Source organism: Lingula anatina, chromosome 4, assembly GCF_051362555.1.
Source record: "Lingula anatina isolate TDL-2025a chromosome 4, LinAna3.0, whole genome shotgun sequence".
NCBI classification, from domain to species: Eukaryota; Metazoa; Brachiopoda; class Lingulata; order Lingulida; family Lingulidae; genus Lingula; species Lingula anatina.
The window spans coordinates 25,713,829-25,740,449 of NC_141770.1; the positions used below are offsets into that span (position 1 = coordinate 25,713,829).

At 36.8% G+C, this 26,621-nt stretch overlaps 4 protein-coding genes and 1 long non-coding RNA gene across 8 annotated transcripts in view; 2 read left to right on the forward strand and 3 right to left on the reverse strand.

The window, feature by feature from the left end:
• Window positions 1–40: 40 nt before the first annotated feature.
• LOC106157827 (WW domain-containing oxidoreductase) lies at window positions 41–4,933 on the forward strand. Its single transcript, XM_013533588.2, has 8 exons — window positions 41–182; window positions 528–592; window positions 805–862; window positions 1,834–2,015; window positions 2,450–2,645; window positions 3,393–3,578; window positions 3,906–4,164; window positions 4,486–4,933. Exons 1-8 carry the CDS (start codon window positions 85–87, stop codon window positions 4,693–4,695), a joined length of 1,254 nt encoding a protein of 417 aa, XP_013389042.2. The 5' UTR covers window positions 41–84; the 3' UTR covers window positions 4,696–4,933.
• On the reverse strand, window positions 4,707–11,070 carry LOC106157823 (uncharacterized). Of its 2 annotated transcripts, none has more exons than XM_013533575.2 (3): window positions 10,875–11,070; window positions 7,211–8,069; window positions 4,707–6,745 (listed from the first exon to the last, which is right to left on the reverse strand). In XM_013533575.2, the coding sequence occupies exons 2-3, from the start codon at window positions 8,043–8,045 to the stop codon at window positions 6,201–6,203; spliced, it is 1,380 nt and encodes a 459-aa protein (XP_013389029.2). In that variant the 5' UTR covers window positions 8,046–8,069; window positions 10,875–11,070; the 3' UTR covers window positions 4,707–6,200. The 2 variants fall into 2 exon arrangements, with proteins under 2 accessions (XP_013389029.2, XP_086866803.1); XM_087010677.1 differs by lacking the exon at window positions 10,875–11,070 and adding an exon at window positions 10,421–10,562.
• Window positions 11,071–11,250: 180 nt separating this feature from the next.
• On the forward strand, window positions 11,251–20,251 carry LOC106157838 (uncharacterized). Its single transcript, XR_015333807.1, has 2 exons — window positions 11,251–12,006; window positions 18,761–20,251. It is a non-coding gene; the product is annotated as an uncharacterized LOC106157838 (long non-coding RNA).
• LOC106157837 (uncharacterized) lies at window positions 12,313–15,874 on the reverse strand. The gene is made up of 2 exons (XM_013533604.3): window positions 15,630–15,874; window positions 12,313–15,335 (listed from the first exon to the last, which is right to left on the reverse strand). The coding sequence occupies exon 2, from the start codon at window positions 15,027–15,029 to the stop codon at window positions 14,295–14,297; it is 735 nt and encodes a 244-aa protein (XP_013389058.1). The 5' UTR covers window positions 15,030–15,335; window positions 15,630–15,874; the 3' UTR covers window positions 12,313–14,294.
• Window positions 16,823–26,621, reverse strand: part of LOC106157836 (A disintegrin and metalloproteinase with thrombospondin motifs 16) — a 58,600-nt gene continuing 48,801 nt past the window's right edge. For all 3 annotated transcript variants that reach the window (XM_087010673.1, XM_087010672.1, XM_013533601.2), the window contains exons 10-24: window positions 26,283–26,439; window positions 25,879–25,974; window positions 25,440–25,588; window positions 25,020–25,083; window positions 24,474–24,582; window positions 23,978–24,108; window positions 22,935–23,058; window positions 22,222–22,466; window positions 21,681–21,834; window positions 20,993–21,119; window positions 20,484–20,688; window positions 19,825–20,007; window positions 18,904–19,086; window positions 18,366–18,519; window positions 16,823–18,029 (exon numbers count right to left, since the gene is read on the reverse strand). In XM_087010673.1, coding sequence (XP_086866799.1) covers window positions 17,923–18,029; window positions 18,366–18,519; window positions 18,904–19,086; window positions 19,825–20,007; window positions 20,484–20,688; window positions 20,993–21,119; window positions 21,681–21,834; window positions 22,222–22,466; window positions 22,935–23,058; window positions 23,978–24,108; window positions 24,474–24,582; window positions 25,020–25,083; window positions 25,440–25,588; window positions 25,879–25,974; window positions 26,283–26,439 — 2,188 coding nt within the window. In that variant the 3' untranslated portion in view covers window positions 16,823–17,922. The remainder of the gene's footprint in view (window positions 18,030–18,365; window positions 18,520–18,903; window positions 19,087–19,824; window positions 20,008–20,483; window positions 20,689–20,992; window positions 21,120–21,680; window positions 21,835–22,221; window positions 22,467–22,934; window positions 23,059–23,977; window positions 24,109–24,473; window positions 24,583–25,019; window positions 25,084–25,439; window positions 25,589–25,878; window positions 25,975–26,282; window positions 26,440–26,621) is intronic.

Here is a 26,621-nt window from a genome sequence, read left to right on the forward strand (position 1 = left end):
GTTTACATGCAATCCTGTTAATTGTGGAGTAATAATGTGTTCAATTTGGGAATCCCCAGCCTCGATTTGACGAACTGAAAACAAATGGCTACAGCTGGAGCACTAGACACCGACAGTGAAGATGAAATTCCTGCTGGCTGGGAAGAGAGAGTCACCTTGGAAGGAAGGGTTTACTATGCAAAGTGAGGAAAACTCATGTAGTATTCTAGGCTCCTTGTTTCATTTGTAGGATGTAACATTTTTAACTTTGTGTTGTCTGAACCCCATCTACATCTCGACAAAAATCTGCTTCAATTTCATCTACAAGGTTTATTACAAGTATGACTGGTTGTTATAGAATCATATCTGATTTTCATTTTTTTTTTTTAGGAAGATGCTTCTTACTAATGCACTATGTCCAGCCCAGGTTATGCAGCAGCAGATGTATACATGTATGGTTCATTTTCATTACAGTTTTTAAGTTGCCCATATACAGTAGTATGTAGTGAAAATAATTACTATTTTCATGTTTTATATTTCATTTCCAGTCATAGTACCAAGTCCACACAATGGGAGCATCCTACAACTGGTAGAAAGAAAAGGATAACAGGAGGTATGTTTTTAATTTGTCATTTATTCTAAGAGATCTTACTATATGAAAAAAATAATAATAAAAGAAAGAAAGAAAAGAAAAAAAACAGAATAAGTTGGATATATTTTACATCAGTTCAGGGTTGCTAAGTTCATACAATTTAAATAGTTGCAGGTTAGCAGAACTTTAAAAAAACTGATTTGAATGTTTTTTTTTTCTGTGATTCATTTCAGAACTTCCATATGGTTGGGAAAGGAAGCTCAAAGACAATGGACAGGTGTATTATGTTGAGTAAGATCTCCCTGTGCAGCCATTCACCCAGCTGTAAATGTCTGATTATGCCTTCTCATACTTGATATGTATTATCATCAGCTCCTTGTCATATAGATGTTGGAACTTCACCCAGCACACAGAATTGTCTTATATTGCAAACAAGGCTCTTCTTAGTTTAATATTTGACAACTGAGTGATGAGTCACCTAGCTTCACCCTGAGCTTCAGAGCTAACTTGACACTAACCTTTTCACTGTAGCCTATCTCCATCGTGTCAAGTAACCTCTGACCAGATTCGAGTGCCCCCGCCGCCCGCCAATCAAATTTAAAGCCCGCACTCAATGACTCATTGAACGATCTAGCCAATGAACGCGAACGAGTCAAAACGCGCTTTGTTCAAATCCAGACCAATCAAAGATGAGGCTGAATATCAGGGACTTGCCGTAACCTGTGGGCAGCACGCAAAATACATCATCCCTCAGTAGATAATGATGCAGGGCATCATACTGCTCTGGTTTCAATTCCGATAAACTCCATGCTTTCTTTGTGTACGGTTATGCACTCGGAACCACTCGGAACTACTCGGATGTCTCCGCACTCGACACTAACTATGTTGTTAGTATGGAGCTTGCGGAATCAGCCGAGGATTGCCGATTGACGATCAACCAATCAGCGTTTTCACCAAACTTTGGTGAAAAATTTTGAAACATGGATTCGATTGGCTTATATAAAATAGGTCAAACTATTTTCGTCAGAGGTTACTTGACACGATGGAGATAGGCTACAGTGAAAAGGTTAGTGTCAAGTTAGCTCTGAAGCTCAGGGTGCCTAGCTTAAACATCACAAGGAAATTTTTTAATTTGGAATTAAACTTCACAAAGTAAACTTTCCTTTATTCACAAGGTCAGTTTTCTCTATGTGATATTACCACCCATCCTCAGTCACTAATAGTGATAAATTTTGATATGTTCCATGTGCTCTTTCTTACAGCCACATCAATGAGAAAGTCACTTACACTGACCCTCGCCTTGCTTTTGCTGTAGAAGACACTGGGAACAACCTGCTGGAGTTTAAACAGAGGTTTGATGCCAGTAGTACTGCAGAGCAGGTGCTCCAGGGGAGGGACCTCACTGGGAAGTATGTCATTGTGACTGGAGCCAATGGTGGAATAGGTGAGAAATGGATAACTTTTCATATCATATTTTTCTTGTAATTTCCTCTAACTAATGACATCCACCTGGTGTAAAAAAAATTGCTATGGACTTCTTGCGCATTTTGCAAATGTAAATTTACCCTGATTGTATCATATTATATTTTAATGTTTACCTTTGTTTTTGTGTAATTAGTACAATTGTAGATTAGAGATCCTCCAAATGTCACAATTATTGTAATATATGCTTTTTAAATTAGTGTTCTGTCAAGTTATACTTTTATTAATGTAACCTTCATTGATGATTGTACCTCAGAAGTTGCATTAGTTATACAGTCACTGAAGTGACGTTAGGTTAACTGTATTAAAAAATGAAAGACCAGAAAAAGAAAAAGAAACAAGCAAATTTATATTATTATGATAGGGGGGCCTAAAATCTGCTATTTCCTCTCACAGGGTTTGAGACGGCCCGTTCTCTGGCCCTCCATGGGGCCCATGTCACCCTGGCCTGCCGTGACATGAAGAAGGCTCATGATGCTGTGGAGAGAATACACAAAGAAAGAAAAGTGGCCCAAGTGGTGGCCATGAGACTGGACCTGGCCTCTCTGAGGTCTGTGCAGGAGTTTGCTGAGGAGTACAAGAGGAATGACTGGTAACATGTCCAGGCCTACCCATCTACCAGACTTGGCACTGAAGGATCCTGAATTCACCAGTAGATCGGACCACACTACCCGTTTTCAAGGTGTGGGTCAGTACGCATTACACAGTATCATACCCCAGAACAAATTTTGAGATGAGATGCACTACTTTCCAACCACGCTGAGAATTATCACTATCACCTCGCGTACTGGGCAAGAGCGGTGTCGCATCTGATACCTTGAAGCGCATACTGACGCACACCTTGAAAACGGGTAGTGTGGTCCGATCTACTGGTGAATTAAGGATCATTCGGTGCTGAGTCTGGTAGTTGGGTAGGCCTGATTTCAGTAGTTAGTAATAGAAAAGTTAAATAAACTGGACTGTTGGTCATAATCTCTCTCTCTCTCTCTCTCACTCACACAAACACACACACACACACACAGTGACTTGGTCACTCTGAAATCTGTGCAGAATGAAGGAGGGATGATGAAGAATGAAGGAGGGATGATGGGCAACTTATCAGTTTTTGTGAGGAAGAAGTTAAAGCAAAAAGACACTGTAGGTCCTGAAGAATTTGCACATGTTGTCTCAAAGATCAGTTTTCAAATAGTTAATCTGTTCTTGTAAGCATTTATATATATTTCAAAGCAGAAGTCTGGAGTGAACAGTGTACTTGTAAAGTAATAAAAGATGTGTGTAGTTCCAGAGCATTTTACAAATAAATGAGCAAATATAGTTAAAATGATTTTTTTTCTTGCAGGCCATTGCATATTCTGATAGTGAATGCAGCAGTGTTTGGTGTCCCATATGAGTTAACAGAAGATGGATATGAAACCACATTTCAAGTCAACTATCTGGGCCACTTCTTCCTAACACAGTTACTGGAAGAGGTGTTGATACGGTCAGCTCCAGCAAAAGTAGTGGTTGTTTCATCAGAATCACACAGGTACAGTGCTATGGCCCAGATTGTATGTGAATTACTTTGATTTTCTAACCAAGCTTGAACTTGCTCAAAAAATTGCAAGTTTTAGCCAAGTGCTAAGCTTGTTGTATATTTGGGAAGGAAGTTTTGTTTTGTTTTATTTATTTATTTTTGTTTTCTTGAAATTTATTTTTACATTTTCTGACATCGTTCTGTTGTTGGGCTGGTTTTGAAAAAAATTTTTTTTCATTGTTCTTGATAAAGACACCTATAACAAATACCAGTCCTGCATTGTTTTCATATTCATACTGCAGTTACAGCGACCATTATCAATCTATTTCTTTATTACAGATTCTCAGACCTTGATTTAGATAATATTTCCATTCAGAAATTATCACCCGATAAAGACAACTACACGGCCATGTATGCCTATAACCTTTCAAAACTGTGCAATGTGCTATTTGCCCATGGGCTCCATGCAAGGCTGAGCAAGTTTAGGGTGTGGACCAACTCCTGTCACCCAGGAAACATGATGTACACCAATTTACATCGAAGCTGGTGGGTCTGGACGCTGCTCTTTGGACTCGCACGCCCATTTACTAAATCAATGGTGAGTCACCAAGATGTCTAGGCAAATGTATGAAATGTGATTGATAATCTTGTCACTAGTAATTGTTTATTATAAGATTATACAGGGATGAGATTTTTTTGACAATCGGTGGACTTCAGACTTTTTGAGAGCCAAAAATATCATTGGCCTAGGTATTTTTGGACTTTTTCACTTTACGGCAGATGCATCCCTGATTATGGCATGAGAAAGATAATGTAAGTTTTACTTTTCAAAATTGTCATTACATGAATGCCACCCAATGTTTAATTTATTGGTATAGGTGCTGGTTAAAAATAATTTTATCTTTTTTTGTGATATCAGCAACAAGGTGCTGCTACAACTGTGTTCTGTGCCACAGCTCTTGAGATAGATGGATACGGAGGGATGTATTTTAACAACTGTTGTCGCTGTCTCCCAGCAGAGAAGACATTTAAAGAAAAACTGTGCAATGCATTGTGGGAACTCAGTGAAAAAATGGTGTCAGAAGCAGTGGGACGATTTGAACTGTTAGATTTGAAAGAGAAAAGTTGAGAATCATAACAGACCTTCATTATCTGTATCTTTTATTCATTTTAATTCAAACTGTTAAGTGTCAGGATCAAGAAGGGAAGAGTGTAGCATGAATCCTCATTTAATTCATCTATTCTAAACATACTTTCTCTCTCCTTGATAAAATTAACTCTTTGTCATATAAATGCCAGATTTTTTTAATTTTCTGTATTGAATTTTAGTTATTCATTTTTTATGGATATTAAATTTCAGAAATATGGTTCACAGTATTTCATGAGATGTAATGTAAATGGAATATCTGGTTCTATTCTGTAAAAGTGACTATCCTTACTATGAGTTGACCACTTCCTGACTTTTACCCACACGAAAACGCAGTAGACTACTGCAAACATGCTTCAAATCTGCTTCAATTTGGGAGCTAATTAGCATATTTGAAACATGCTTCTATCATGCTGCTAATCTACTGCATTAATGCTCCTCTCTGTACAAATCTACGTACTTCTTGGAGTAGAATTGCAGTAGGCTATATTGCATTTCTACTGAAAATATGCTCCACACAACTACTGCATTAATGCTTCTTTGCTACTTCGATACTACTGCATTTTCGTGCAGGTTGTTTCAGTGTAATAGTATGTATAGGTACACATTCCATTTTTATCCAAGTAAATTGATAGATACTAAGAATATTGAATAATATAAATAAACATTTTTAATAATTGAAGAAAAACGAATTTGCACTCTACAACAAAATTACAATATTGAAAAAAGATTTCCAATATAAATTAACATACCTTAAATCTACCTAACCAAGCGCATATTTTCCTTTGAGACTATTTCAAAAGTTTTGCCAACTTTTACAAAGCTAAATGCCACATTAGCAAATAACTTCCTTGGTTCTCTAATACAATAAGGAAATTATAGTAAAAATTTATTTATAACTACAAATAAAGATCTTGTTAGCAGTATTTCCTGAAATTCATAAATGTTAAGTATTACTAATTTTTTATATAATGTTAAACTGACAAATAAACTTTTTAGAACAAACATATTGTCTTCGTAAGAGAGGGCAATTTATGATGCATTTTCACTGTCGTATATGATTGCATATTGGTTACAGTTGTTTAAAATTAAAGCATACTAGTTTTCTATGCCAAAGTGAAACTAGTTGTGTGATTGGTGAGCATCAAATAACTAAAATGTGCCATGTTTACAGGACTACTACTTGATAGGTGTAAGATAATATTGAAATGCCAGATATGTAAAATTTATCCACTACAATACGTCATTGGATGGTGTTGTGCGTAGGGGCATAGTAAGTTTACATTTGTACTCTATATTATTTTATTATATGCAAACTAATGTATATTAATTATGTACCACTTACGACTAAACGTACCCAATACAAGTACAAATTGTGAATCTTTTTAAGCTGAAATGCTGATAAAATACAGGATTTGCCGACAAGTTTAGCGGTCCTATATTAAACCCTTTTTAGTTGGTCAACTTGTCCAATCGTTCTGTGAGGTTCATAAATGTGGGTCTGTCTCCTCATTTTTGTTTTTCGAATAACGTACTCTGATGTATGACGCTTTCTTACACAAAGCTCTGTATACGCGCGCAAACATACATTTTACTTCGTCGCGGTACGGTTTAGCACTGATGCAGTACAGAAAAAAATTCGACGCATGATTCAAGTAAAAGAGAAGCATAAAAATCGAATAGATGGTAGAATTTCTAACCAGTTCATCGGGGGTGCAGGCGTGGTACACGTCAATTATTCCCGCCTGCATGAAGTTAAACCCTGTTGTCATAACCCAATACGAAAGAGTCACGAGTATTAACATTTTCGTAATTTCTTTATCTCTCTCTTCGTATTCCGAGCCATGAACAGGTAGGTCTGGCATGGGAATGATCGGCCTGCATTCTTGATTGTTACGTCGTTGGCGCTCCTTCCATAATTCGTACAATAACCATCCGTTGATGACAGGCAACCCAACAAATGGCAAGATCCAGTATATTGAAAGAGCCACCCATCTGTAGACCTTGAAGAAGGCAAGCGCACCCGTATGACCTGAAAATGACATCGAAGTGACGTTTTTATTGGCAATGTGTATTATAAACGCCCCTTTACTGTATGTTTCCATATAGATTCACTCTTATCAGATATTTTCTTCTCTCAAAATACTTCGGTTTTCTTGGCTGCTATTCAGACTTATTTTAGAAAATCATTTTAATAAAAAAATTTGCATTGTCTTAAATTAATGAAAAAAGTCTATCTCATATTGTTCTTAAGGAAATAACATTAAATAACGACAGAAAACCTACAGTTCACCCACCTCAGTTTAAATGAAAAAGACCATGACCTTATGAAACCTGTGGCGAAAATGACCTCGGTTTACAAAATGTCAAAAAAAAAAAAAAAAAAAAAGATAATGACATTTACGACGCGTAGACTTGTTTGGCGGAGTCGCAGGTGAAAAAGCGACGGCCAATTTGGATATACCACAGCAGTACGGCTTATGTAAAGTATACTTACCACAGTCATTTTCTATGTGTTCTCTGCAGTTTTTCTCATGAAGGTCCAGTACGTGAGTTCCATCATGATATATATTCCAACAAATCCTCTCACAACATTCCTCAAAATAAATGTCGGAGACAAAGATGTAGATGTTAAGGAGCACCATAGTCAAAACAATAGCCACGATGTACAAACGGGTTCTTCTTATAGAGAACCATCTTTCGTGAGCGGGAGTGTTCAACTTTCTCATAAGTCTCTCGGCGCTCATGACGGTCAGCGTGATCGCACTTATTTCTGGTGCACAGTAAATTGTAAAAACGGAGATTTTACACAGAGCCACATGTGAAGTCATAACTGGTACGAGGAGCTCGTATTCAGTCCAATAAAAAAATCCGTTCATAATAGTTATAATGTCAAACACTGCTATTGCAATCATGAACTGACAGGTCGCAACTTGGCGGAGCTCTTTTTGGGAGAAAACACAAATGGACAGAATATTGCAAACCAGTCCAATACAATAAATGAGCGGCCGACCAACGAGAAGCACATAGTCTGACGCTGCAGCATCGGTCCTATTTAGGTAGTGTTTGCGAATGACGGCAGACGTAGCCGAGGCATTGGTTCTATAGTATACACAACGAAGATAGTCCTCGGGTTTTGGGGTGCAGTTTCCCCAGTCAGGGTCCGGTAAAGTTTTGTCACGAGGCGAAGTGCAGTACGAGTCTAGATCTGTCGCATTATTTTCCATCTCCAGCTCCAAATAAACATCATCATCAACATACCCGTGACACACGCACTGTAGTATTATAACTGTGATCACAAATTGTTTTCTCATCCAGTTCCAATGTTCCATCTTGTCGACGTCGGAAAAGGTCACCTAAGTAGTTTGAATGAATTAAGATAATAATAAGAATAATAATAATAATAATATTTTTTTATTAAGCATATACATTTACAAACACAATACAATGCATTACAATATATACAAACATACAAAAACATGCAATGCATCACAGAATCAGAAAGCACATTACGTTACAAATACAAATACGAAATGATACACTACACCAGTACAGTTGTGTAACTTAATACAGTACATGCACAGTCACAGGTACACAGTCACTGAAATATCAATCTAATATTGTAGAACGTACAATACAATATATACAAAAACCTACAGTACATTACAAAGACCCAATCTGAACAATACCTAACAAAGCAAGGTGATACAGTGCACCAGTATACAAACTAGATACATTAATGGTTGTGTATCTTAATATAATACATGCACATTCATACACACATTTTCACACACTGCCTCACACACCCGAAGGCGCACATACACTGTAGTACACGCAAAAACTATAATAAGGGTGCTAAGTCACTGGAATATTCATCTAATATTGTAAAACGTGCAATACAATATATACAAAAACCTACAGTACATTACAGAAGACCCAAGGTGATACAGTGCACTAGTATACAAACTAGAGCCATTTATGGTTGTGTATCTTAATATAATAGGCCTACATGCACATTCATACACCCATTTTCACACACAACCTCACACACCCGAAGGCGCGCATACACTGTATCTTATCAATGTTCAGCCAAATCTGTTGCATCTTAGATTGTTTCAGTTGAGGATACATGTATAATGAGAACCTGGTGCCCAGAGACGCACATTGTTCACATGAAAGGCTTCGTTCACATGGAAAGTCTATTTTCTAAAAATCTATTTTCTATTCGCGGTATATCTTGTGATCACGGTCTGTGCCCTGAATATCCCGCGGCGTAATTACTGGCAGCGCGAGCCAGTTACTATATATAAGTTTAACTTATAGTAATACTATAAGAAACTGGCTCGCGCTGCCAGTAATTACGCGGCGGGATATTCAGGGCACAGACCGTGATCATAAGATGCCGCGAATAGAAAATAGATTTTTAGAAAATAGACATTCCATGTGAACGAAGCCAAAGGCGTGACATGACACTGGACTAACAACAATGGTGGCCTTTTTTGGGTTATAATTATATAAGCCTCCAAACCAATCCTCAAAATGTGCAGATATCCGCACTGAGTATTACTCAATGTGTATTTGGTCCACTTTTGCATGAAGTCTAACCCATGTGCAATGAACCATGACAACATGACACTTCATCATTTTCTCAGCTACCCGAGCACCAAGTCATCAATAAATCTACAATGGGGACACTGCAAGAGAAAAAGGACTTCGTTCTCCACTCGATGTCCGAACAGTCTACATATTCTTTTTTCTAGAGGGTTTGCTTTATGAAATCATGGGTTCCAGTTCTAATTTTTGTCAGGTTTGGAGTTACTGGTTTGTTTAGGGTGCATCTGAAAATCCTTCGACTTCATATGTTCTCAGTTATCCATTTTCTCTATAAATTTGCAGTGGTGGCCAAAAGCTTTACACATTTCATTTCAATAGATCTGGAGGCTGCTTCTGTTTGGGGAAATGATGTTAGGTGAATTGTTTTTAACTTTTTTTATGTCACATTTAAAAACAATCAAATTTAAATAACACGTACATGGCGACGAAGTCAATTTTTGGCAAATTTTACTAATCTACTTTAGTGAAATGAAAAAGAAGGCAGTTTGGGTTCGAGATGTGAGATTTTGTATAATTTCTCATTTCTAAATCGGAACACATACAAATCTTAAACGCGTACGTTTACTACATGTGAAGGAAGAAAATTGCCACGGAAAAACGTTAGTGTCTAAACTCTCTTTTATCTGCAATTAAAAAAGAGACGTTTTCATTAATCCAATTGCTGACTTATCTGACGATGGCTTTGTGACATTTGTATCGGAAACGTGGATGAACACGTGAAGTACATATCCAGGCCCTACACATGTGCTTGTGTCCCGTGCCCCCAAGTAGATAACGTTGTGATATGCAAATATGGTCTGTACATACGTATATATATATGTGTAGCTTAATAAAAATAATGATAAATAGTATACAAAGCTAACTTCATCAATGCGTATAAAATTTTGGCGCCATAAATTGCTGAAGATCCTGCAGTGGCTTGAAGGAGGTATTATCCTCAAACCAAATATAATTCATACTGCACTGCCTCGTTTTCGACAGCCTCCCTTATCTAAAAAAAGCTATCGAAAATCTGTGGAAACCCGGAAACCGAAAATAAAACAATATACTATGAAAAAGTTCCATTTCAAAATAACAAAAGTACTTGTAATACCTATTATTAACCCTCATACACTTTTTCTCTCGTTCTTATACTTCACAGATGATTCTTAAAGGTAATCACATGCATTTAGTCGAGAGGGTACTGGTAGGGTTGTCGAAAACCTGATTGGCGTACATGGCTGACATACATAAATACGTTTGAAGGAAGCTGACTATACTGTGGTCGCTTTCCTAAATACAATGGAAATAGTTGAGACCGGTGTGACAGGAATGGCAGTCCTATGAATGGGAGTCCGGGTCCCATATGATTGGTTCAGGTTGGGGTTAGTAGAAGTATTGAGATCAGTTTATGAAACGGATGTCACATGTTTACAAAGTAACATGAAGTAATGGAGAACGGACTGCGGTTCCTATCGGACTACTGTTAATGTTACACCGGTAGACGTGCATCAGTTACAGAGTCTAAATATAATTAATTGTTATAACTGGTAATACGTTCATTTTACCTTTTATTTGCTCTTGTAAATTTGACTTCCACGGAATATTTTTCGAATTCCCAGCGACCCCGTAGCACGTAAGGGCTTGCTTGCGTTATCACTTCTAGTACTACTTTCGATCTCTGATAATATGAACCATATGTGATGACATCACTGTGATATCAGCACTGTGTGCTAGCGTGATACAGGTGAAAGACGTGAAACTTCGTAGCTAGTACAGGGGCGGATCCAGGATTATTTGAAGGAGGGGGGTTCAGGACCCCCTTTACCCCCTAGACCAGGACCCCCTGACCCCCCCCCCTCTCTAAATCCGCCACTGTAGTACGTGATCAACCCTGCCCGGAGACTCGATTTACGTTTAAAATATTTACCGCTGACGTACCCGCTTGTTTTATCACATATTTGAAAAATATAAACTCCGATTACTCCTTACGTGCTCTAACCAATTACCTGTATATATATAGGCCTATAGGGTCTGGGTTCTCTCGTTGTAGGATTTTCCAGGGGGATTCCCCGAGTAAACGAAAACGGCATTCCTTCGGTTAAACGGGTTTAAAAAGGTTAAATAATGATGTGGCACTCCTACAAAACCTTTTCAAAGGCGCCTTACACATTTCAATACTTCGTTACAGTTTGCAATCCGCTTTATTATAAGCTTGATGAATCGTGATATGGTGATAATGCATACGTAAATCACATACACAGCGTGATATAACAGCCTATTTGTAGCTGGCCCTGTTCGTTCATGTTATCTTTCACACTGCTGACCCGTATAGCCGTAAGGGTCTAAACCCTCTAAATCGACGTAAAAAACCAATGCTGTTCATCTCAGGCATCAAATTTTCTGCGAAATTTACCATGTAACACTCCCAATAATGTAGAAAACTACACAGAATGTGCCTTTTACACCCCCCTCCTCCCAGTTAGTGGTATTCAATAGTCACCGGTACATGTAGGTACAAAATAGCTGACCAAAGCAAACGTTGGCACAGCGTTGACCGAAGAGAGGGTCAAAATAGCTTGCCTATGCACATTTCACGCTATAAAACGTCGAGGTTATCCCTACGGTACTACATCAGCGTTATATGCGCCAGGACGAACAACGTAAGAACAGATCCACGTAGCTGGGGTTGTATGTAAGGTAAGGTGACTTTTGTCTTTTCCTTTTTTGGTAACCCGTTGTTCTGTTGTATTTCTTGGAATCTTGCCGCTCCCAGTTATAAAATACATATTTTTAGTGAGAAAACCTATTTATTTATTGAGACTGGCATCAAAATAAATGCGGTTGTGTGATTATTACTCACAGGATTAAAATTTTCCATATTTTAAAAACTAGTTCCTACTCGCAATTCGCGATTAAACATAAGGGCCCATTGACGAGATTTGGGTCAAATAATAAGAAAGTCAGAAAAACGTGTAAAACATTGCACAAAACAAAACCAGTAGATGGATTTTTCAATGCTTTAATTTCCACATCCATTCATTTCTTTTTCAAACATCTCCTCATTACAATTCACAGTATTTAATACTTGGAAAAGTAACTTAATTGTGTGTTGTCCCAAACAGCAAAGATAGGCCTACCATACTCATTAATCCTGCAGGTGCATAAATTGATGAGTCATTCTCAATTCCTTGCTCAAGAGAAGCAAGCCCAGGCATGTCTGGAGGGAACAACACAAAATGCATATCAAATGCTGCAGTGAGCATCATCATCATATTCAACCCAAAAGATTATCAAACATATAATATTGGTGTTCTAAATATTGTATAATTACCATTTAAAACAATGGTTTTGTATTTAAAATTCTTCACATTCGCTCTTGCTCTCTCCCATTCATATTATTATTACTTTGTACATTATTTACACTTTTAATTTACAAAACATTAACAAATAAAAATAAATCTTTTCCTCATGCATACAGTTCACATTCACACTAAAGTTGTCTAAAAGGCTAATTTAAAAATCTGCAGATTTGTTACAAACACCTGAGTAAAAGTTGGATAACATACCAATATAAATAACAGGATCTATTACAGAGGAATATAAAATACAAGTATCCACTGTTTTACAATAGCAAACTTGATCAATAAAAAAGAACCTCTTCATCACTTTTTCATGTAAGAGGTTTGCAAACAACTAAAAGAACACTCAAGAATAATTAAATACATTTGATAAACTTTTGGGTCTACTTGTTTTTCTCATGTCCTTCTTACTGGCAAAGTTGGGAAGTCTTTCACAGGGCTTACAGATCAGTTAATTCTGACTACCCCCTGATGGTTTTGAGGTATGACTAGATGTCTCCTTGCGAATATAACCCTATCCTATAATAGCAGATCTTTCACAATGATCTTTCAAGTCAAACTTGATCCAACCTTGACAAAGAGACATTTAGTCAGCAATGTCACTATCTGAGGCTCAGATTCAAGTTGTATCTGGCCTTTGGTATTTTTTTTATAACTTTAGTTTTTTACAATTTTTTTTTCTTTCCTTAAAATGGAAAGGTTTTTTTTTCTATAATTAATATATTTAAATGCCTTACTCTTCATAAGATCCCTGTCACTGGTAAAATAATTATCTATAAAAATTAGAGTAGCAGTGACAGGGAACTAACGAGTTATTGAGGCTTTGTTGGTTGCCTGTCTTGTTGCTTTTTTGTTTGTTTTTCACTTGTTCACTTAACCTTATGTTACAAATAAGTTACATATTAAAAAAAGTTTAAAACTTAACATAGTCCATGTTACATGACAAAGTCGAGATTTCTTCTAAAGATAGCCTTTTGATGGTTAAGCAGGGCTCCTGTGAGCTTTGCATAGGCTACTTATCACATCTAAAAGATGGAATATTTATTTCTTACATTCTTAAATGATGTTATGAGTTTGTGCAATGGTGACCTCTTCTTATTAATGGCTGTAAGCAAATTACACTAACTTAACAGACTTCATTGCACAAAGTAAAGAATATAATTGCACTCTTTGAGTAATGTTTAAAATGCATCAGCACTGTGGCTATCCACAAAGCACAATAAAGCTGGTATACTCACACTTAAACAACAGTTTTGTTTTTTTCGATTTTGTGATTTTTTTTTGTAACCATTTTAACCCTTTGAAGATATATCACTATGAATGAAATAATACATTCTTACGCAATCCACAATCACTTACACAGTCATAACAACTCTGTACACTGTACATCTGATTCTGTTCAATGTTGCGGTGTTGTCACTGATAAGCTGAATGGAGTGACCATACAATGTTTTAGTACAGTCTTATCAGTGACCTCATTCCATCATTAAAGTGACATGTCCCATGTCAGTTTTATCACATCATATCATTCGGCGTCCTCAGATCCTGTGCACTTGCTGCCCTCTGCCTTCAAAGAATCAAAGTCCAGTAATGAGGGTTACTGCAGCAACAGTTAAAGTCCTCTCCTCAATCCTCTTTCTGTTTTTTAAGTTTTTCACACTCCTTTCTGTAAAATGTCAGTTCTTTTTTCGTCTCACTGAGCTGTTTCTGTAGTCTTTCAACCTCCCTTTGCAAGTTGCCATTCTCCTCTTGAAGGCTCTGCCTTGTGTGAGAGCGCTTGGCGCGGCAGTTAGAGGCGTACCCGCGGTTTTTAAGGGTACGTCTCCTCTTCTTAGCTAGGGCAACGGTTTCTTTAGACAGTCCTTTAAGGCGACGGTTAAGCTCTGGGGTTGTCAGGCTCACCAGTTCTTCGTCGGTGAAGCCAAAGCTTGAATCACAGGAAATCAAGGAGGCAGGGGGTGATGAGGGAGCTTCTGATACACTAGAGAGAGTCTCTAAGAGAACGTTTAAAGCATCGTTAGGGTCGATAGCAGAACCCACGTCCTCACCTTCATTAATCATGTCGAAGAAGTCCAACTGGTCCACTGCAACGCCAGGAACTCGCACTGGGTCCTCGGGGGACGGTGGATCGCTTGCGCACGGGGCATCTGCAGGACTAAGCCAAAGAAAATCTTTCCTTGACAGTCCAGGTGTGTCGTCACTGCCGCTGATAATGTCACCGTCAGCGGTAATTAGGCCCTGAAGCGCAAGAATCCCGTCGTCCGCGTCCGTGTTGAACTCCAGGGAGTCGCCCTGGGGCGGGACTGTCAGTTGACATGTCTCCTCCAACCATGTCGCATCCAACATAGCACCGTTTTCCATTTTGTTTGGAAAAATGCTGACTCAGGTATCCCCTTGACTTAATGGCGGTCGGGATGTTGCTTCGTAAATCTGCCCAGCTTCTCGCCAAATTTCTTGCGGGAAATCGGCTGTCTGCGTCTTAATGACGTTTTAGATATATCTAGCGTCATTCAAGACTGATATGCTGTTATGATCACTGCACAGATAGTGTGTAATGGCCAAAAGGGGAACACCACCTACACGCGACCGGCTTCTTCAAATGACAGGCAACAACAGAGGCTTGTGGGAAATGCCTTCTGTATTTATACCAGCTGTGACGTATGAATCCTAAAAATAGAAAATGACATATGATTAACCAATCACATATCGTCGTTTTCACGAGCACTCGAGCAAACTTAGACCGAGGCCCGGGAATTCCCCGGTTGTCATGGCAGCATGCGGTCAGTTGCTAAATTTAGTGTAAACAGGCACCGCAATACAAGGGGAGTTTCCGTGCATAATGGCGATGCCGGCCGGCTCGAAAAACATTTTAAATGCTATTTAAAACAAGCTTTGTCGTACGTTATGTCCGACACACAAAAATTTCAGTCAAGTGTCAGCTATTTTCAGTACTTTACAAACCTTAAAAATGTTGATATCCTGTGAAAAATCGAATAATGTTAAATTAGTCGATCTAGTGCATATATATATCGTTCGTTAACGTCACACAATATTCGTCCTCTGCAGTGCGCATCATTTTCCAGTTTCCTACTTTCATGTTGCAGGCTTATCAAACTTTTGAATCCATTTGAAATAACATATATATCAACTTGATCAAGTTTTTGTCAATCCTGATCAGTTCGTGCTCTTACATCACTATCGATTTAAAGGTATAAGCATAGATCTAGAGACGATGAAGTAGCAAGCTTGGTAAAATGTGCAAACGTTTATATTACTAAAACATTCGAGAAGGATCTAGAAGGATCCAGACGTTTTCTATACGTAGTACTATGTTCGTACAAATGCTGTTGATTGGTCAGATTTTGGAGTTGAAACTGATGCAATGCCGGTGTAAGACTCATCATCAGGAATAAGGTAACGAGTCCTGACACCTAGCGGGGGTTTTTGAAGTCTATAGCAACTGTTGTGTGATTTTAAATATATATTGTTGGAGGTTGATCATGTACATTGATTGCATACCCAAGAATCTTGATTGATAAAATCATTAATTTTTTATTATTTCATAGATAACAAAAAAAAAAAAAAAAAAAAAAAAAAAAAAAAAAAAAAAAAAAAAAAAAAAATTAGCACTGTGTGTGATATGAAAAATACAACAAATTGAAACTTGGACATAATAACATGATTGAAATGAACGAGGGCGTCTCGATAGTCCGAAGGTTCATTGGTCCGAATTAAGGTTCATTGGTCCGAAAAGTGGTAACATTTTCATTGATTTTTTAATCAAGGGTTCATTGGTCTGAAGGTTCTATAGTGAACATTCGGCCTATTGAACCTTCGGACTATTGCTACGGCCCCGAAATGAACTACAGTAGTCGAGTTTCACCATACCTTACCAGTTCAAATGGTGTCATATCTTGCTGTTACTCCCCCAAGCAAAATTATAGGCCTATTAATTATTTTCTTCTTCAATACATCCTGCACAGTTCTCATCATATTTTTAAATAATTCTTTGAAAAGTTGGTCACTTTTGGGTCTTGGTATTTGCACTGGGTTTAAAAAATTAGAATTATGTTTTAAATGTCACTTTCGTTCTAAAAAGGGAGTAGTGCTGTGGATAGATAAAGGGACGTAACCTTATAAATAATAATAATTTGTTAGTTTCTAAATAAATTTATTTTGTTTCTCCTTCACTATATACATGTAATGAAACAAGGTTATAACTGATAAGAAATTTACAATGTAAAAAAAACCCTGATGATCTATAAATTATGAATAAATCATTAGAATTTTCAGAATAATACATATATGTACACACAGATGTATAAATGGAAGACAAACTGCATAAATTATAAATGCAAAATCTGGTTCAGGAGTGCCTCTTTAACAGACAAGTAACTTCACAAAGTCTTGTTCATCAGAAAAAATACTTTAGTCACATACAGTTGTAATATGTTTATACATATTACAGTTAACAAACACATTACCCACTAGAAATTAACATAACATCAAAAACTTACATTTAATTTTAATTTATATATCCATCTTTGGTATAAACCAATTTAATACTCAGATTTGCTAAAACATTTAAATGAGGCTGACATTGATTAAAACAATTTAAAATATTTGAGTCAGGTTGGAACAATAACTATAGTGTAAAGCTAATCTATCCCTGCTTTCATATGATCATATTATGCCACATAATAATAAACAAATATCAATTTGACCATATCTTATCAAAGAGGGCAACACAAAGTATCTTCAGTGATTATTCATTAACTTGAACTTATGATAAGGAGTGGAGGGGGGGGGGTCATTAAAATAACAAGGTATGAAAACAAAACAATATAAAACCAGAAATATTACAAATAAGAAATTAGTCAGCTAAAGGTGACACATGCGCACCCCAGTCCACATCCTTAACGGGAAAAAGTTTGACAAAGAACAAAGCTGCAGTACAGGTAACTGAATTCCTGATAAGAATTTAAAAACAATAATAATGAAAAAGTACAACTTTTGGACAACTACAATGATCTTTTATTTTTATCAAAGAAACCAAACTTAAAGTATTCAACAAAAGGTTTAAATAACATTTTTAATGAACATAACAAAATTCAAAAACAAGCATAGTCCTTTATTTTCAGAGATTATGAAATACTATATTGCTAAAGTTTTTAAAAAACAAAATTTATCTGGACTTAATTTAGAGGCTTAAGACGCATGCTTTACTTAAAAAAATTAGTAATTTTGGACTTTGTCATGTTCCTCGGCATGATTTACAACAGGTAGCACTATAATATTTCTTACTGCAGTAATGATGGAGTGGAACAAGATAACACCACTTATACTCATCTTCACAGGGCTCTGAAAAAAAAAAGAAGAATTCAAATCATTGCCGAATTTTTATAATCATAACAACAATAGCAAGAAGTACACCCATTCATTTTTTATTATCTACTGTGAAGTAATTATAAGTGAATTTTGAGATTTCATTGTCCAATTTTAGAAACACAAATGTTAATGCATGAATGAATGAATCAAGCAATCAAAACTTAATTAACAAAATATAACTTAACAGCATGAATTTCTGAGTCAAAAACAAATAAAGAAATAAAAAGTAAAATAAAATTAAGCAAAGAATGATCAGATTTATTAAAATGAGTTCAACATATAACCAAAGAATAAATCTTAAAAACATACTAGGTGTTGGGCAAGCTTGAAGATTACATGTCTGGGAGGTAGTTGGTTTGAAAGACTGTTCACAGTTAATGGTCACTTCATTTTCCTTTTCTCCATTCTCTCCTAAACACTTGACAAACCTGGTCTGTTCTCCCTCACCACATGACACTGAACACTGAAACAAAGAGACACCTGTTTGTTGTAGTTCAATAGTCAGGATAAATAAAAACGTGGAAAAATGCTGTACTGCTGTGCCAGTAGATGGGTATAGTGTGGCAGATTGGCATACTGTATTTAATGGGTACTTATACATACAAATTTAAACACATTATAAATGGCTTGTTTCCTTTCAAAGGAATATTACGATAAAATATGATGAAATATGTAATTAAAATTTCAATTTATTAATTACCTAGATATCTAGGTTACTGGCTTAACCAAGAAAGGACGCAAACAATGCCCTAGACTTAACATGGAACAACTAGAGGACCAGAGAGGTACTACCACCTTTTGGGTTTGCACCACCAGCCCTAAAGCGAGATAATTGAACATGGTGTACCTGTGACCAGGGAGAGGCGTACCACTTCCCCTTCACAGAGCACTGCTTTCCTGTGTCACATTCCTTCATCAGCGACACTACTGGTCTTGGCACACTGGCGCAGCGCTTGTCATCCACCATATTGTTTTCTATGAAACAGCGGAGGTAGCGCCTTTGCTGTCCCCTCCCACATTTGACTGAACACTGAAATTAATTGCAGAAGAAAATATGAAGAATGAAACAAAAAAGACTAATCAGTCTGATATAATTAAGATTTTGTGTTAGTTAAAAACTTAACATACCGAAGATTTTCCTTGCTTGTTCGTGTCTAACCACGTTGTAGGTAAAATATAATATGGAATCACATAAATGTGTACTATCAGCAGAAATGGCATAATAACAAACTATTATCATGCACAAAGGCAGAATGTGGTCTAGGTGTAACTTGAAGAAATAGTTTTCCTGGACTTGAAAACAGGTTTACTGACTGTAATTTTCTCAATGGTTTTCAGGTATAACTTGGTTTGAGATATGTAACTTGGTGATAAATGGAAAATTGCTTCCATTTCCAGGAAAAATAATTTAGTTTACATACAGAGGTCTAACATGCAGTGTAAACATTTACGTGATTAAATCTCCTATAGTATCTAGATGGGCCTGGTTCCATTAAGGCTGGATAGTCGTATCTTGTAAAAGCACACAGGATTTACTGCCAAACCAAGCAGGTTCACCATTTTTACCAGCAGGATAGGAGATCTATCCCATCTCTTTGGACTGGACAACTTCATCCTCTGGATAACCCGATTTAACCTCTGGACAAGGCTATCCACTGCTGATGAAAAAGTTGTCCTCCAAATAAACTATCCAGATTATCCTAATTTTTAACCACTAGGCAGCACTATATCCAGCCTTGATGGATCCTGGCTGTACAGGCAAACTTACCAGTGTCCATTTCCCTACTGACCACCGTGGTCTAATGCATGCCTGCTGATAACACGTGGTCGTAGAGTTGGGCCTCTTCTGAAACTGACACAGGGTGTCTGGCCACTTGGTGTCCCCCTTGGGACTCAGGCTTCTACACTCGATGGTTCTCGTCCTGACCCCCTCACCACAAGTTGTAGAGCACTGGAATCATATTTGTTTATAACTTTGTTAACTTGTGAGACAAAGGTGGGAGGTTTTATAATGATAATACTGGTATTTACACTGTGATTGTCACTTTCTTTGTATATTTGTAAATAGATAGAGTCAGCATCCCTTTCTTCCATTTTCTGAATCAAAATGTCATATTCAGGCCTCCTGCTCCAATTTCTCAAAGAGGGAGAAAATACAAATCATATAAAAGGCTAATAAAAACATGTTTCACATACTTCAGAATTCAGCAAGTATTCTTTTTTTCTTCCTATTTTCTCTTTCTTTCTTTATCAGTGTTATTATTTTTTCTTGAACATTGGAGTAGTTAGGATTAAGAAAAGGCTGGTCCTAGCTGATTCCTTCCCTCTTTGTAATTTTGATACTCTGTATTTACCCATGATTTTAAAACTGCATTTGTGCTATAGTGAATAACATGAGAGAGAGAGAGAGAGGAGGGGGTGACATACTTCTGACCAGCTCCCTGTCTGCCACATTGGTGGACAGTGATGGACATTACACTGTTGCCTTCTGTGAGGCCTCACACCTTGGCAGTGGTGACCCTTGACCCTGACATCATTTGACCTTGACCTCATTTGCATACACATGACACGCCTCTTTTGATGCCCTCCTCCACAACTGGCACTGCAGTCTCCCCAGGGTTCTGTCTCCCACCTGTTTGGTAATTGAAAACAACAGCTTAGAATACTATTCCAAGTGTATATCAAAGTCCATAAAATCTTTTTTTTACCATGCTTTTAAGACATGTCATAGAAAAGTTGCTGACAGAAGTAATAGAAGACATGATTTTAGAAAAATTTAAAACAAATTTACAAACCAACAAAGTATGATACACTGTAGTATACAAAAAAGGCTAGTATACAATATTTTTTTACCAATAACAGAAGAAATGTGACATACAACAATTATTAAATTTTTTATTTAACACAACATGAATATTTCAGTCAGCCAGAATTACCTAGCAGGGCATGGCTGCTGGTTGCATGGTTTCAGGCCAACAACTGGTTTACTGCTCTGTTCACAGAGATCTTCACTGACAGTAGTCTGGCCATCTCTCACACAAACTGCTGAGACAACCTGCTCTCCTGTATTAACAAGTCATAAAATATATATATATATATATAACAGGCCTTATCACCTACTCTCCTATATTAATACGTAACAGACATGACAGGCCTTATTACTCTTTTCACAGTCAATCTTTTTCTCAGATCTACATGATTATGAGCCTATAAAGCAAACTTGCAACCTAATGCTTCCTTGTTTAGAAATATTATTTCAATTGAAGTGTTTGACATGAACATTACTTAAGCTTTAACTTGTTATTTTTATTTGTTACATACTTCAAATAGTAAAATAATACCTCTTTTGGCCAATGTGTCACTGAATTTACAAAACTTATGTTGACAATAAATATTCAGTATATCAACCAAAATCAAAATCTGGATTTATGCTGGAATGAACCAACGAGATCCCTGACATAGATAGAGATTTTTGCCTATATCATAAGCCTGAGTAACAAGAATTCAGGAAATGTAAAGATTGCTCTATATCAGGGGTTCAAAAGGGGGGGGTCAATACCCAAGCATCCTGATTTACAGATAAATCTGAATGGCTTTTGTATCTTATGCGAAAATAGCACCTACCTCCAGCACAAGTGCGAGAACATGGTGCTGTCTCCACTCTCCAGCTGTACCCTGTGGAGGTCTGGATGTTGTTATTGTGAACCTCAGGAAGTCGGGAGGCCAGTGGTGACCTATACTGCCACTTCACACCAGGATTGGGGCCTCTGATCATCACCTGGAGTGGAAAAGTTTGGATATTACACATGTATTGTCTGTTTAAAAACTACAGTTGAATTAATTTGTAGCAATTTTTACATCTTATTGTGCATGATTCTTTAAATTTACACTGTTTTCCAGTAATCTGTTGATTTCATATCTATTTCTGCTGCAAATAATCATTTAAAATCCTGTCCAATTTTCATAATAAGATTGAAAAGCAGGAGGTGAAGGGTTTCCATTGTTTTTATAACTCCATGTACCAGGAGTCAAGGGCAATACTGACAAATGAGACATGAAAGAATTCTACAATAGTGTATTATTTGCATCATGGTATATTTCCCAACATTTATGTATCTAAGCTGCAAAGAAAAAAGAAAAAAATTATTCATTATATTTTCCTCACCATAATGACCAAATCCTCAGTGATGGGCCCTTTAGCCTCTAATCTCTCAGGATCTTTGAAAGACCTGCTGTAACTGAAGGTGGTGCCACCAAACTGATAGTTTCGAGACCACTGGATCTGCCAATCCCCATTGAGGTAGTACTTGCCGCGAAGGTTACGCACAGCTAAAAAACTGGCTGAGATCTGCAGCATATGAATCTCTATTTCCATTGAGCCTTTGGGGATTTTGGTCACAAAATGGTAGGCTGAGGGAGAAAAATTAGTTGTTGAATAAGATTTACCTTAGGTAAACATAGATGCATAGTTTTTTATATAAATTTAAAAAAAAAAAAAAAACACAAGATATGTAGTTTAAATCTTCAAAATTTCTATTCGGATTTTGGGACCTAAAGGACAAACGTCTGAGTTTCATGTCCTGACTTGACCTAGTTAGGTGTTAGCATATTTAGGGCAACTTGACATTGAAAGTAATTGAAGTGGAGACAATTGACATTTGGCAGTGTGCTACATATGATAGCAATGTGTTAGATGTGGCATGGCACTGTTAGATGTGACACAGTGTGCTAGATGTGACAGAAATGTGTTAGATGTGACAGAGACTTGTATGGCATGGTATTGTTAGATGTGGCATAGTGTGTTAGATGTGAAACAGTATGTTAGACAGAAATGCATTGGTTGTATCTGGTATTTTACAATACAAATGTTCAACTTACTATGAGGTCTGGCAGGTGTGGTAAAAGTCCCTATGACTTTATCACAAGTGTTGTTCTTTCCTCCACATATGCCACAGCTGTCTTCCACAGCTCCAGAGTCCAGAATACCATCACAACCAGGGATCTGGGAAATATATCACATATTACATAAAAACTTACATCACAACCAGGAATCTGGGAAATATATCACATATTACATAAAAACTTACATCACAACCAGGGATCTGGGAAATATATCACATATTACATAAAAACTTACATCACAACCAGGGATCTGGGAAATATATCACATATTACATAAAAACTTACATCACAACCAGGAATCTGGGAAATATATCACATATTACATAAAAACTTACATCACAACCAGGGATCTGGGAAATATATCACATATTACATAAAAACTTACATCACAACCAGGGATCTGGGAAATATATCACATATTACATAAAAACTTACATCACAACCAGGGATCTGGGAAATATATCACATATTACATAAAAACTTACATCACAACCAGGGATCTGGGAAATATATCACATATTACATAAAAACTTACATCACAACCAGGGATCTGGGAAATATATCACATATTACATAAAAACTTACATCACAACCAGGGATCTGGGAAATATATCACATATTACATAAAAACTTACATCACAACCAGGGATCTGGGAAATATATCACATATTACATGAAACTTACATCACAACCATATTGTAAAATAAGAAAAGTAAGCTTTGGCTTTCAAAAGTTATTTTCTATCACTGGATAAGTGTAAATATTACTAATAATTAGGTATTTTATAAAAGTATATCTTTTCAACACCAAAATACACCACAACACATAAACAAATATATACACTTACCAAAGAATAATATTTTTTTAAAATTGTAAATACAACCTGAAAGACACATGTGTGAGAGGCTTACCCTGCATACCCCCTGTACACAGACCCCCCTGCTTACCCTGCATACCCCCTGTACACAGACCCCCCTGCTTACCCTGCATACCCCCTGTACACAGACACCCCTGCTTACCCTGCATACCCCCTGTACACAGACTCCCTGTGGGTTGTAGAGACATTGAGTGCCATCCCCTGCCATGGTAGACATCTGATAGTAGAAGGAATAACGCTTGGCCTTGCAGTACAGCTTACACTGGTCTTCCTCTGAAGTGGTCATCATGACATTTAGTTATTTGTAATGGCTAATAATAGGTATCTGAGGTATAGGTTCAACAATGCAGTAAAAACTGTTGAAATAATTCTCAAGCAATGCTGGCAACTGGTTATAGCTACAGTAACAAATATTTAATATTTTAGTCTTCAGACATGTGAGGACATTTTTTCTGTTGCATAGGTTAACGTGTAAATTTAACACATTCTTTTTTTTTTTGTTAAAAATCAGCAAAAATACTCATGAAAGGTGTGAGTAATTTGCATTTCAATGTTAAAGTATCATAAATATCTTATGAGGAACAAACTTTTAACCAAACAATTAGATTTGAGATACACTTTATTAAGAAGACATTTACCTGGAACTTTTGTATATGGTTCCCATTTGTAGTACCATCCCCTGAACTTGATGTAGTTACGTGAGGTACACTGTAATGCCCTATAGGTGGAGCCAATAGTTGGACACCTCTGAAAAGACAAATTACATGTTCCTCATTACTTCTTATAGGTGCACATTCATAATCATAACATTATCTAAATATCAAAAGGAGCAAATTATACCAATGTTCATAGCAATCTAGAAAAATATAGGAAATATGAAGGTGCAAAATGGTCATTTATATAAAATTCATATATTCTAAGTTATTTTGAAAACCATGTTCAAACACTCCTTTTATTCAAACCAATCAATTTTTGAAATCTATCAATTAGATCACTATAATATATTTCCTTACATGAACCCATGCAACTTAGAACCCATTCAGTTTAGAACCTTCGACCAATTTTCCTGAATATTACTTACAAAACAATGTTATGAAGAAACATTTCATTAATTTCATTCGAACTTGGCAAGATATTACAATAATTTTCAAATAAAATTGATGTACCAGTATTCAGCCACTTACCTCAGTATTACACAGTTGATACATTGTATCATTCCCAGGACATTGCTCCCCACCAAATTTGGGCCTGGAAACAATTGGATCATATTTTCATAAACTGAATAATATAAGGAAAAACAGAATTTAAGATTCAGTTATCATATGACTACTGTAACGCTTAACAAACAACATTCTGAAAAGTATATTTCAATGAAAAAAAAATTAATTTAAAAAAATTGCCCACGTCTTCATTTTCAGGGACAGATAGAGAAATATTTTCTGACTGTCTTCCAAATTATCTTTGTTGATTCATCCACCATTTTTGATTTTTCCGACAGAAAAAATAGATGCCCATACGTGCAAACTTGAAATATTCTTCCAGAAGACGGCCTCCACCCTCCCCTGAATTTCTAAGAAGTACGCATACAGTTACCCTCCACTCACTTAGGGTTGTTGCAGTCCCTCTTCCTGAGCTGTACGCCACGCCCACACGTCCTGGAGCAGAGTGTCCAGGCTGACCAGTCAGACCACTGGCCATCTACGGACTCCGGCCCTGAGTCTCCCTCTGGTAAACACAGACCCTTCAGGCACCACTGGAATATAGCAGCATTTCGTTACCCCATTGGGATTGTTAAAATCTCATTTCTTTATCCTTATACATGTAGTCAAGGCAGATGAAAGACATTGACTGAATTACAATATACAAAAGAAAGAGTAAATTTCTTACAGTTTTGTAACAAATAAAATACTCTTCCATGTCAATGCAGTTTGCACAGTCACATCGAAAAGTATTCCTTGCCAAGTAAAATATTATGATAACATGACATTCACTTTAACACAGTGGCATTACTGTATATGGCACAGAGGTATAACAACGCCATACCTTTCCAGGTGCACATCTGGTGCCATCTGCAGCAGGTAGAAACTTAGTTTCACACTTGTAACCCACAGTATGACACCACAGGTACTTACACATCTCCTGGAATGGACAATTGACTATTTTATAATATCTCATCAAAATATGATAATTTCACTGTTAACAGACCATAATCACTCAATCAATCATCATTCCATTTTCACTGGTAAATAGTGATAGATTATTTCATTTTCCTTTATAGCATTATATTAACAGTTAACTTCATATAAAAGAAAGGTGATGTATTTGGTGAGTAAGGGAATGCTTCTTAAAGTCATGCTTTAATTCTTGTAAAAATTGGCTAATTTCTGCACCATAAAATGTAAATTCCAGTTCTAGATGACAAGTGGTAATAACATACACACACCTACCCTACCAAAGTCAAAATTACAAAGACTCGCAGACGACCCGAACTGCCACTTGCACTGAGTATCAGCATCGTACATTTGTCCCGGGAGCTTGTCTGGGAAACTGTAATCAGCCGCCATCTTGGGTTCATCTTCACTGAGGCAGCGTGACTGATGTGACCTAGAGGATGACATCATCATCACATACCCATCATTACTGTTTTAAAATAATCAAGTCACTATGACAATCGTCAAAGACCAGCTTAATTAATTTTTTGAAATTATAACAATAACTGATATATCTTATAAACTTATTTCCAAAGTATACCACAATATTAGCAAAACAAATTCTACATAGATATA